Below are 13,716 nucleotides of genomic sequence, written 5' to 3' on the forward strand. Positions count from 1 at the left end.
CTGTACTTAAGTACACTTTTGAGGCAGTTTTACTTTACTGGAGTATTTTCAATACTTTTAACTTCTACTCCATCACATTTCAGATTCAAATGTTGTACTTTAACTCCACTGCTCTTATTTGAAAACTTTAATTTCTAGGATTTTAACCACTTCAGCCTCATTATATACTTTGGCTATTTGAAAATAGACGAGTTACCAGCTTACAAAGCCTTGCATTGTGGGCTTGATTATATGCTATATTCAAAAGTTTTTAGAGGGACAGCGAGTGCTTATGCTGCTCAGGTTGTGCGCGGCCAACAGTTTTTTGCAGCCTGCGCATTCTAAAAAGCTGAGTAGCTTGCAGCGCATTCTGTCCCAATAACCAGTGACGCACCTGTCACTCACTTTCAGGACCCTCCCCTAGGCCGTATTGTCTACCCCATTATCGTTCAGTTTCGTTCCCATCAAGTGGATCTGAATAATCTCTGCTTCTTAAAAAAGATTTATTGGTAGTAAGTAAGAAAAAAAAGTAACGACATCTGACTCGGCGCAGTATTTATATAATTAGAGTTTAAAAGTCGGTACTATTTTCTTAGCAGCGCAGTAATACTTTCAAAGAGGTGGTGCGGTTTTTGACACGTGATTCCCGTTACAACCAATGGAGGCGCCTCTTCCGCCTCAGCATTTCCCACAACAACTACCATGGCAACGGTTACATCGAGCACGAGCAGCGAGGACTCCGAGGAAAACAAACCAAAACAAAGAAAATATCATTCAAAATCACGTAAAAAGGACTCTAAACGATGCTATATGCATTCTATGTCTGTCCAGAGGGAAGATGTCGTCCGGGATTTTACAATGATACGGTGGGATACCTACAGAAACAGCATCAAGCGTTGGCTTCCTCTGCAGGGTGAGAGTAAAGAAGTTGCAGAAAGTTATAAACATTGTGTGGATGTGCCTTTCGACCAGCATCCCGAGGACGCTGGGTTTCACATAGCGTGCTACAATCGTTTTAATGACAAAAAGCGTTTTGTAGCGGCCGAAAAAAGCGCCACACAGACGTTGGAAGTTCCCGATGCAGACGCGGGTCAGTCAGTCCCTTCGGCCAGCACCAGTGCCGACGGAGCCACATCTGAAACCCCCCGAAAGAAACTTAGGTCCAGGACAGGTTTGCCTGTGGCTTCTGCTGGCCCTGTTCTTCCAGCATTATGCATCATTTGTAAAAAAGTGGACAAGTACATCACTGTGGCAGGCAAACGCACGACGGATCAACTCTCAAAAGCAGAAACGTTGTCTGCAGGTAAGAGACACACAGACACACACACACACACACACACACACACACACACACACACACACACACGCAGAACTGTTGTTTAATGTTTATAACGTGGATAACAATGATTTCGCGGGACTCTCCGGACCCCTTGGTGGTCCTTGGTCCGTTGCCCCCCCCCCCCCCCCCCCCCCCAAACACATGCGCGAGGGGGTGGGGGCACACACACAGACATGAGAGACTGAAATAATTCGCAATATGGGCATGTAAGAGATTTTAAACAAAACATGCATGTCAATTTTGGACTGTCAAATATTGATTTGTCATTTTATGATTACATGGGTACATTATATATTTTAGGACTATATGTAGGCCTATCATTATAATATCTGAGGTCTTCTTTTATTTGATGGGCTGTGTTTGAGTCCAAGGCTGGGGGGAGTAATTCACACCTTTTGTTAAAGACACAATGTGTTGGTTCTTTTGTTCAGATCAAAGATGTTGACATTTATGTGTGAATTCCTGACTGGGCAGGAACTGTTGACTATGTAACATGCAGTGGTATTTTTTGGGAAGGATATGTGCAGATAGAGAGACAAAAGCAGTGGTGGAAAAAGTACTCACATTTGTTACTGTAAGTAAAAGTATCAATACTGCAATGCATGGATATGAGTATTGCTATGAAAATGTACTTAACGTACCAAAAGTAGAAAGTACTCAATAAGCAGAATGTCCCATTTCACTGGTTTAAAAGGTAGATAATGTATACAAATATTTTGAAAATAGCAGATCTACAAGCTCACAACGTTGTGAGCTTGTAGATCAGATATTTTCAAAAGGCCAAAGTTTAAATAGTGCTTACGTGGTTAATGTATGTTTTTGATTTTTAATCAAACTAGCACATTTGTAAGGGGATGAAAATCACTGTTATATTATACTGCTTAGCATTGCTTAGTCTGTGACTCTGTGTTGTTATAGCTTGTGAGAGATAAGAGCAGGACCTACTAAAACAATAGCTGCTGATAAGGCTGGAATGCAAGGGGTTCAGGTCGGCAGGTCACAGCTGCTAGCAGTCAGTGGCCCTTTTGTTTTATGGCTCTTTAGGGGAGAGATTTTAGCAGTAGCACTAACATGTATTTACCTTCCCATGGAAAAAAAATATAATACATACATACATTAACACCACACATAGTCTTTTGTAATGATGGCAATACAAATCTGTAAAAGACACATTTACATTTATTCCATCACTGTGTTATTTACAGCCCCCCCCCCCAACACACACACACACACACACACAGAGATCATTAACGTGTACTTTTTTTGTTTAAAGGCCGGTTGATGAAGGCTGCTGAGATGAAGGAAGACTTTACCATCCTTCCCTTCGGCATATTAAGGACAAAGACTGTGTGGCCCTTGAGGTGCGTTACCACAGGATCTGTTACAGAGACTACTGCAGGTTCTTGACGAGGTCTACAGCAACAAGTACTGCAACCACAGACGAAGTGTGAGTTATTACATTGCATTATCAATTTGCTCACATTGCACATTTTAGTATTCTAGTAAGGCATTGAACAACAACATATAGTCTGCTTTTTGTCTGTCTGTAGATACAATCTTGACAGCACAACTCTTTGCACATGTTAAGTATGTGTGTGTGTGTGTGTGTGTGTGTGTGTGTGTGTGTGTGTGTGTGTGTGTGTGTGTGTGTGTGTGTGTGTGTGTGTGTGTGTGTGTGTTTGTTTTCAGAAATCAACCACCCTTTACTGACAGCTACAAGATCTTCTGTGAGAGGGTCATCCGACAGAGGCTGATAGTTAACCAGGACGTGCTGAAGATGAACCAGCTGCGAAAGATGTTTGTCAACACTGTGAAGGAGCATGAGGGTCTTGATGCTTCAGAGTACAGGTACAGTCACTCAAATACTATGTGTATGTTTGACATTCTTGGTAACAAAACCAAAATCTTCACGCTGAAAAGTTTCATTTTTTTATGTTTTTGTTTGTTTTATTTATTTATCTAACAAAATAGGCTATGAGAGTATGTTTAAACAAAATTGGTTCATTTGTATACTTGTGTTTTTATGTTGCAGGCAGGACAAATTGAAGAGGAGGTTGACCTGTGATTTCCCCCAGCTTGTTTTTCACAAACCTGCCAAGCGCAACGTCACAGAACTGGTTTATGTTGAGACTTTGGCAGCAGATAAACTGATAGACAGGCTACCTCAGGCATCAGGTACAGAAACAACAACCGAGTCACAGTCCACTGAGGTAAGCCAAGATGAAAGTCACAGTGAACACATGGCTAGTACAACATCTGGACATATGGATGGCACATTGACGATGGGGAGTTAACAGTCACATGGATGACTAGAAATCCTGCCCCTGATAGCGTGTTGCAGGTAGTCCACTGTAGTTGCAAGACAACCAAATGTGACACTGAAAGATGTTCCTGTAAGTCTGCAAGACTATCTTGTACTGATTTGTGTCGGTGCCAGAACTGTGAGAATGTTTCAAAGGAAACAGAAGAAAGAGCTCTATCAGATGATGACTCTGATGACAGTGATAGGGATGATTAAGATATGCACAATGTGCTCCTTATTTTTTTTATTTCATTATCAACAACATGTTCAAGACTTGCTACACTGCCATTTTAACCCATTTAAATGCAATGCATACATGTTGAAAAACAACTTTAAAATGTCTGTATTTTATTCTTTTCACAGCACAGCCTTAAATTTACTTGCACTGCCAAAACAATTACTTGCACTGCCAAAAAAAAATACTTTTTTGCACTGAAGTGAAATTGTTTTATTGTGATGCATTTGTATGCATTTGTTTTGGTATTCTCATATTTTGTGTTTTTGGAGGGGGAGGGGGGAGTTGATATATGACACATGCTAACACACACTGTGCTACTTTAATAAATGTTTTATACCATATGTTGTAATAATTCTGACCTTTAGTGCATTTATTTTAGTCTTGTCCATTTATGGTATTCTTCCAATTTAAGGGGTCATGGTAGCATTTTGATTGATTTTCAGCCATTTTGGGCCAAGGTGTGCTGCTTCTTTTTCTACCTTTCATTACACAGTAGGTTGGGACATGTCTTGTGTGTAAAACACAAGCTTTTAGCTAAATGTACTATGTGTGTGCTCCCTTGTGCTGGGTTCCAATCACTTCAGTAGAAGCGTTTTCTTTAACTTTGCTACATTAAGTGATCTAAATTCAAATATGAGTATACTAATGCACCAATACTTGTTTCAGGTGTTAGGTACATGTATTTATGACATTTGAGAAAAAAATTGTGTTGCCAAAAACATTATAACACATTTTACAAGCAAAAACAGCAGCACAAGATTTTCGTTTTTTGGTTATTCACTATTATATACATTTCTGGCTGGTAAAAAAATACTGCAGGATTTTGTGCGGAGGTATTTTAACCCAAAGTCCAGAAGGGTATTGTCTATGCAAAAATGCATTGAAAAAGTAGATCCAAGTCGTGGGAACGAAATTCATTTTCTAGGCACTTTTTGGTGGGTCACCACACGGCCTACCCGTAGCCCGCAGTTGATCAATTCGATTGTTAAGACGTGACGTTGCGCCCCGCTAGAATAACTTCCGGGTCCAAGTGTTTTAATGTTAATAATAATAATGTTAAATCATAATAATAAATAAATACTTTGTACTTCTATGATATTAGCATTAAGACCCTTATTAACCCTCAATGGTTCATTTCTGAAAAAGGAGGTTATTGTAAAAAGATTTACGGGTTCCAACATGTTGTTTACAATGAAGAGTGGACGGCGCTGGTGCCTTTTGGACCCGGACGTGACATCGGACTACAAAATTACGTCAGACTTAAGAACCGAATAGGCTCTATGCACAGCAGCCATATTGGAAAGAAATTGGGGCCCTTCCTTACTTCCTTCACAGGTCTTACCAATGATTCTAATGAAGGCTCTGTTCCATTTAGTGTAGCAGAGTGGCATTTGTACACTCTCAGAGTTATCCTACTATAATTCTAGTAACCTGACGGTGGGTTGGTGGATGGAGTCCTGGGTCTCCGATCAAACTGCGCATGCGTCGCTTCGCGCCTGCATGTGTGTGTGTGTGTGTGTGTGTCCGCTTCGCACCCGCGCCTGTGTGTTCCTGCAGCGTCTCTGCAGCTCCCTGCTGTGTGTGTGTGTGTGTGTGTGTGTGTGTGTGTGTGTGTGTGTGTGTGTGTGTGTGTGTGTGTGTGTGTGTGTGTGTGTGTGTGTGTGTGTGTGTGTGTGTGTGTGTGTGTGTGTGCGCGCGTGCGTGTCGTTGCCAGGTTTCGCGAGAGAAACAAGCAACGAGGTCTATGAAAACGAGGCCAAACCAAACGAACCCTATACCACCAACATTGGCCCTACATTTTTTGGTACCCCAAAATAGGGGGGCGCCACGACGGGGCGCGCGCGGGGGAGAAACCGCGCGACAGGACGTGCATTAACCCCAACTTTGCAACTACTTTCACCTGCGCCCTTCACCGGGTATGGTCTAGTAGTCTTGTAAGAGGCCATTTGGAACCTCCTCAAGGCCTTTTTGAGACCCACTGGTGTAGCAGAGTGTTTCCAGTGAGCCAACCTGCACAATATCAGCACCCTGACTCTGTTTGACCAGAATGGAACAGAGCCTTAATTAGCATCATGTGCTGTGGTTGGCCAGTAGTCAACACGCTGTGATTGGCCAGTGCCCGTTCCCCCCGGAAATATGGCGGCCACCATACCAAACAGGTCGCTCCAACGAACTGCAGAGGCCAATGAGGTATCTAGGTTTCTATATCTATGGCGAGCACCATGTCGCTTCCTGAGTCTTGGGACGGTTCGCCTTCGACTCACCCGATTGGACAGAGGGGGAAAAGCAGCATCTGTCTCGAGCATTTATCATAAACCTCATAACCTCATAAACGCAAGGTGTGCGTGACGCGCGGAAAGATGCGCAAGACCATCACACCACGCCATTCCCATTGAAAAGCATTGGCAGATTCCGCCCCATAGGTAGAACAAAAGTGCGGTGTGACCGTTCCCTAACAGACTATTTTTACATTGTGTTATTGATACTTTTACTTAAGTAAAGAATTTGAGTACTTCTTACTCTGCTCTTTGTCTATTATCTCTTTGTGCCATATTCTGTTGAATTTGGATTCTTGCACACATGCAAACACTCCCTCCCTGGCAGAGAGAGTATCTCTTCCTTTGTTTTTCCATTCACACGTAATCGATGACTCTCTCTCTTTCCCACTCCCTCCCTCACGCTCTCTCTCTCTGACGCACACGCGCACACACGCACACACACACACACACACACACACACACACACACACACACACACACACACACACACACACACACACACACACACACACACACACACACACACACACACACACACACACACACACACACACACACATACACACACACACACACACACACACACACACACACACACACACACACACATGCACCACAGCTACGCAAACATTCCAGACCTTTCAACAGTTGCAGTGGTTGCAGCCTGTGTTTTGTGTGTTTATGACTCGGCCAGTATTTTCTGCCCATTGTATTATAACTCAAGAGACTCATCAATGAGGCTCTGTCTGATTCACATAGAGACCAACTGTCTGCTCCGTTCATTCATTCACTCCCTCCCTCAATCTCTCTCTCTCTCTGTGTCTCTGTGTCTCTCTCTCTCTCTCTTAATCACATTGGCCACAGTCTGCGCAATGCCATGTCCACAGAAATGATCTTAGCTATAATTATCATCATCATCAACTCCTTCTGACCTCTCTGACTCAGATCTCCTCTCTCAATTTTCAATTCAATTCAAAGGAGCTTTATTGGCATGAGAAAACATACGTTTACATTGCCAAAGCAAAAGTGGAACACAATCAAAACAAAACAATGTACAGTATGTACAATTAAATGGTAATAAAGAAATGTGTAAACAGAGCTGTGTTACATTCTTTCTATAACTATTACTATAAAACTATATAACTATACCAACTATAAAAATGTTGCAGAATGTAGCAGAAATAGTTACACATCCATTTAGGAAAGGTTAGCTTGGTATAAACCTTTGAAACAGTTGACACCAGTATTTCAATGCTTTGCATTCACCTGGTATAAAACCTTCACCGCAGCAATGTATTCTCTCTCTCGCTCCTTCTCCCTCTGTCAGTTTGTTGGGGTTGAGGGCTTAATAACAGGGATCCTGGACATGCTTCCTCCCAAATCCAGGCTGGGCAAACTGCGACGCGAGGTGGTAGTGGCCATCTGTTGCGTCACCTGCTTCTTCATCGACCTGTCCATGGTCACTGAGGTACGGGCGAGCCAGTGCAACACTGAAATTATAATCTCACTCGAAACAAGTTATTGTTATGATTTCTGATGATTAACCTATCTTACAGCTGCTCACCAATACTCCACTCCTCTATACCAGTGGTCCTCAATCTGTGATTATCATGATCATGATATCATGATTATGGGGGGGTCCCCAGATGACAGTGAAGCGATTGATTAAATACCTCAACAACAAAAAAAGAAGGAATGATGTGAAATGAAATAGACCATTACTGCATCAAAAGTAAATTGTCAAATAATATAAGAAAGAGGCAAACATTTTAAAAATAGCAGATCTACAAGCTCACAACGCCTCGCAACGCGAGGAGTTGTGAGCTTGTAGATCAGCTATTTTTAAAATGCTATTTTCACAATATTATCTGTGGAACCGAGTCAAACTAAATTGAATGCCTTGACTCCTACAATTCCATTCCAAGTGCTTGTCAGGGTGGGGTCCTCAGTTCAAATATGATTGTTATATCATCTGTTGTGCTATTTGATGTTGCTGTGCCAGACAAGAATTAATAATCCAGCTTTAACTATAGGGGGCGCTGGCTGCAGGCCTGGAGCACAGGCACTTTTCACGACCCGGACCAAAATAACTGTATTAAAACTACTTTTGTAGAAAGGGGTGGAGCAGCTTAGCGCAAAGTCAAAACAGGAAGAGCGTACGTAACCAATCTCTATCAATCTCTTATTTCGCATTTTGATCACTTTTCACATCACTTGAAAACAATGCAGATCGTGCTGACAGAAGCAGGCTTGAGGCCCTCATGGGGCCCGTCCGAGCCAGGCGCTAGCTGAGCGAGTGCCCATTACCCAACGGTGTGATGGCTGCACTGGTCCAACTCAGCGCCATTCATTCCGATACGGTGGGAATCCGTTATTAATCTACTTCCAAATTTGCACATAGTACTTATTAGGAGACAGAGTCGACCGCAGCATCCACATATTGAAATGTTTAGATGAAATGTATTTCTGCTCCTCCTGAGCATTGTTAACGAAAACTTTCAAACTACCGTAAGCCATTGTAAATGTGAAATGAAATTGGGCAACTGCATGGCTTATTTCTCGTCTAAAATGTTATCATAAATCAATTTTCTGATAAAGTCAGGGGCAGCAGGGTCGTGAAAACTGCCACGTCTGCAGCCTACCCCTTCTCACTTTGCATTATGAATTTTAATACACTGTGCTGTATAGTCTGATTATTCAGTATGCAGTTAAGGAATTGGATTTTTATTTTTGGATTTGAGTGAACAATCCAAATGATTTGTTATCACCAGCAGCAGGACATTATATGTTTGACTGCACATACTGTACTAGGACATGAAATGCATAACGCAATTAGCAAATCGTCTCTGTTCGGTTGGAAACCTCATACGTCCAAAGCTGTTACTTTTCAGCATTCAAATTCAAAAACATCAAAAGTAGCAGATCTACAAGCTCAAGTTACTCAGTTACTTTTGATGCTTTTGTGTGATGCTGTAGTATGATCAAGTAGGGCGTTAATTTACGGAAAAAAAACACAAAAGGTTAGAATATGCAGGAGATAAGAGGTTTCTGCCCCGACAGCAACAAAATATGAATGTGGGTCCTGGCTCCCAATGTCAGCCTTCTGAGGCTCTTTACACATAACAGCGGTTGTGTTTATGCTGAGTTTGCTACTAATACTGCACCCAAGATGCTCCTTTTTAGTAAAGACCCGTTTTAAAATAAGAATTGAATACATTAAATATTAATACGAGGCAACTGAAAAACGTTTTCTTCAGTGGTAGTGGATGGAGAGAAAAGATGTTTGTCCAACGTAGCAACAGCAAACAATGGTTACGTTCAATTCTTATGTTAAACTTAGCCTCAGTAAAAAGGAACATCTCGGGTTCAGTATAGTTACTGGACATAATGTGTTTTTTTTTGTTTTGTTTTAAATGATATTTTGCCCCTGAGAAAACAGGTTTGAATTGAGTCTAACTCTGATTCCGCAGATAGTAAATACAAATATATTAGCCATATTCTAATTTTTTATGTAATAGTTTTGGACATACAGTATGAGGTTTCCACCCCTCCAGAGATGATTATGTAAAAGTGGACCTGTGTAACCAACTTCCAGCATCCAACCTGCATCCTCTTTGTGTTGGTCGTGTCATTCATTTCCAGGGAGGGATGTATGTGTTCCATCTGTTTGACTACTACTCTGCCAGTGGCATCACTCTGCTGTGGCAGGCCTTCTGGGAGTGCGTGGTGATAGCCTGGGTTTATGGTGAGTCATCTGAGGACTCGCCTCTTCAGACTCCACCTCAGCCCGTAGCACTTACCGTAGCACTTAGCCCTAGCCTCGACGACCTTGCGGTCTTATGCAAAGGTTAAAATTTAATATAGATAGCATGTTATGTAGACGGATGCCAGGTTCATTTGTTGACCTGACATATATAGTTTTGTATACTGTTGTTTCAATGTACTGATTATATATTTTTTTATATTATATTTGATTTTTTTTAGACTGATGATAGGTTCTTGGTTTACCTTGTGTTTACCTTGCTTACTGTAAGTCACTCTCGATTAAAGGGATAGTTCACCCCCAAAATGACTTTTTTTCTATCGATTAATCACCCCATGGAGACTTTTGTAGTTTTTGTAGCATTCCTAAGCCAATAATTTGATGACCGGCAGCGGTTCCGGTAGGAGACACAAAGAGTCTCCTTTGTGTCTCCTACAGTAACCGCTGCCTACCGGGCCGCTGGTTATCAAATTATTGGCTTAGGAATGCGACAAAAACAAAAAAAATATCCATGAATTCAAGTCTTCATGGGGTGTATATTTTTGGGTGAACTATCCCTTTAAGAGCGTCTGCTTAATGCCTAAATTGTAAATTATGAGGCACACACTTGTTGCGGCTCATCCTCCGGTCACTGAGAGGGGAACAGGACTCTGACGGTTCACAGCGTGTTGTCATCAAATCACACATTGTCTCCCTCTGCCAGGCGCTGATCGCTTCATGGATGACGTGGCTCGTATGATTGGCTATCGGCCCTTACCCTACATGAAGTGGTGCTGGTCCTACATCACGCCCCTTGTTTGTGCGGTATGTTTACACGCTTTGTGTGTGTGTGTCTATAAATAGAATTGGTCCTCATGAATGCTCATTGTAATATGGTACCATTTTTGACTACTCACTCTGTCGCTCAGAGGAGGTCTGTGGGCAGTTCAGAAACCCGCCTACCAGTGACATCACTCAATCCAAGCTAATAAAAACTGCAGGCTTTCTATTCCTGGAACGTTTGCATGCTATAATGGAAGCCATCGTTCTCGCGTTAATAAAATACAATTCAACAAGAGAGAGATCGAGTTGTTGTAAAAGGGAATTTATTGAGTAGGCACTTTGACGTAAGCATTTTGGCGGTTAGACTCCATTAACATTTATCATACATATGCAACATACATAGTATGGAATATGCTTAATAGGGACAACCCCCCTATACATAAGTATGAGAAATGAATGATGGGGAGAATCCCAGGAGTCTAGACGCTGGTGGTGGCAGTGCGGAGACCCTCCTTCCTTCTTAACTCTAGGCGCTTGAGACGTGGTGGAGTTTGGGGTTGGAGGTGGGTTGCTTGCTGCATGCTGGGAAGAGAATGACCAGTGAGAGAGGCAGTGATATTTAAAGGCGGAGTCCAACCGCCTGATTGGCTGACTGCCGATTGGCAGATTGACTGCAGGTTGGCAGATTGGCTGCAGATTGCCGGACTGGCTGCAGATTGCCAATCTGCCAGGCTGCAGGACATAACAACTCAGTGATCTTCTTTATTGAACTTGCGCTGTGAGCTACATTTCAACAAGAGAGAGATCGAGTTGTTGTAAAAGGGAATTTATTGAGTAGGCACTTTGACGTAAGCATGTTGGCGGTTAGACCTTATTAACATTTATCATACATATGCAACATACATAGTATGGAATATGCTTAATAGGGACAACCCCCCAAAACGTCTTACCGTGGCAGGTGAGACCTGAAATGAAACAGAATAACCTGTTGATTCCTGAACTTCGGGAGACCTGAACTTCGGGAATCCTGAGCGAATGTCCACTGCTGAGCAGTGCCGCACCGCTACTAGGATCGAGGACGGATCAGGATGACCAGCTACAGGATATGAAGAACTGCCTATGTTCTCGAGCCGTGATTGAGTGTTAAGCAGAGAGTGACGACAGATATTGAGACGGCAATGAAAGGCTAGAGGCCTTCAAGGCGTCTTAATGACGTGAGAAACCACCACCACCAGCTATATGAAGCTGAAACTGTTATTAAGCATGTCAAAGTGTTTAAGCTGATAACGGAATCAGGATAGATAAACAAGGCAATGGCATAGGGACAGAAGACCACCAATCCATGAGGAGGAGAGGTGAAATTCTTTACAACGCTGAAGTATTCCTGAAAAGGGATGGCCAGAATTAACTGGAGATATGGGATGATCCGCTATGTAGTTTAACGTTAAGTTGGAGTAATTCCTGACGCCTACTGGCAGATACCCGTCGGGGGTGGGTTGCTTGTTCGCCGACTGAAAGGAGAATGAGAGGTTAGAAGCAGAGATATTTTGAACGTGTAGCTTACTGATAACGTAGAGTAATTCCTGAGATGCTGCGGACTGAGAAATGACAGGTTAGATGCAGTGAATTTGAGGATTTGAGTATTGGATCCTTCGCTATTTTTCTAATCTCCTATATGCAGTTTTCTAAAGTCCATGTCACGCAGAGGAAGGTACGAGCATTGCGCAAAGCTTTACCCAGGCTCCGTCACGGGATTAGCGAGTCCTTAGCGCCACTGCAACAGCCTTTACCTGTTGACATGACCTTTATCCGACAATACATGAATATAAATATTTTTAACACATCCTACTAAATTCTGCAAAGCTAAGTAGAGCGAGGCAAGGCCGAGTTTGGACCTGCCAGGGAAATTTAGCCAGCATTGAGGCTAAAGCTACTAAAATAGCATGGATGTCCGCGTACGGACGCAGAAATCTAGCCAGCATTGAGGCTAAGCTCCTAAGAGCAGAAACGACCAAGCATTGATGGTCAGGAGAAGTATAGCCAGCATTGAGGCTAAAGCTCTTAGAGAGCAGGGAGGCGACCACGCAGTGATGGACAGCAGTAGCCGGCAGAGGAGGCTAGATGCGGGAGCCGGGGCATGCTCGTATAGGACCTGCCCAGTTCTCCTCAGTGGCTGGGGCAACTGGTCTGAAGTTGCACGCGGCCACGGACCACCGCCGTGAGCATGGAACTGCGAAGCCTGTTTTGCACATGGAGCTACAGTACATTTCAATAGAATAGAGATCACGCCACTTTGGAACAAGGGAACAATTATTATAGAAGTGTACAAGAATCGGCGATTAGACTCAGTTTGCATTTAATCGAGCAGGATTAGGAGAGAGCCCCAAAATAAAAGAGAGTCAGGTTGAGAGAAGCACCGTGACGATTTGATAGATGAGGAAAGAGAAAGCTTTAAACGGCAACCGAGATGTGCGAGCAATGGAATGGCAACTAGCGGGAAAAACAAAAGGGGAGAGAGTGGATAGCATAGGATGGCCTCTGGCCACTAAAGTAGCCAGTTTCTGGCTAGGAGATGCGAGGCCGGGTAGGCGGTTGGCCGAGTAGGCGAGTTGGCCGTGAGGCGAGTTGGCCGGTGAGGCGAGTGGCCGGTGGGGCGCTCGTAGACTGACCCTTTTCGGTCATGTGAAATTCCGCCAGCATTGAGGGGGAAGCTACTAGAAATAGCATAGGATGTCCGGAATATCCACGGACGCAGAAATTAAGCCAGCATTGAGGCTAAAGCTACTAGGGAGCACAGCGAGACCGTGCAGCGACGGTCGGAAATTTAGCCAGCATTGAGGCTAAGCCACTAGAAATGGCATAGAAGGGGCTGGACGTACAGCGAAATTCCGCCAGCATTGAGGGAGAAGCTACTAGAAATAGCATAGATGTCCGACTCTAATACGGACGCAGAAATCTAGCCAGCATTGAGGCTAAGCTCCTAAGAGCGGAACGACCAAGCATTGATGGTCGGGAGGAGAAGTATAGCCAGCATTGAGGCTAGAGCTCTTAGAG

At 43.2% G+C, this 13,716-nt stretch overlaps 2 protein-coding genes across 2 annotated transcripts in view; both read left to right on the forward strand.

Annotated features, from left to right (window-relative positions):
* Positions 1–13,716, forward strand: part of uckl1b (uridine-cytidine kinase 1-like 1b) — a 476,626-nt gene that overhangs the window by 415,096 nt on the left and 47,814 nt on the right. The window lies entirely within an intron of this gene.
* Positions 1–13,716, forward strand: part of LOC311052925 (sodium- and chloride-dependent creatine transporter 1) — a 44,680-nt gene that overhangs the window by 24,980 nt on the left and 5,984 nt on the right. The window contains exons 9-11 of the mRNA XM_084068233.1: positions 7,465–7,605; positions 9,780–9,882; positions 10,604–10,704. Of these exons, the coding sequence (XP_083924359.1) occupies positions 7,465–7,605; positions 9,780–9,882; positions 10,604–10,704 (345 nt within the window). The remainder of the gene's footprint in view (positions 1–7,464; positions 7,606–9,779; positions 9,883–10,603; positions 10,705–13,716) is intronic.

The sequence above is a fragment of the Gymnoscopelus microlampas genome, assembly GCF_963454915.1.
Source record: "Gymnoscopelus microlampas genome assembly, chromosome: 10".
Taxonomy (NCBI): domain Eukaryota; kingdom Metazoa; phylum Chordata; class Actinopteri; order Myctophiformes; family Myctophidae; genus Gymnoscopelus; species Gymnoscopelus microlampas.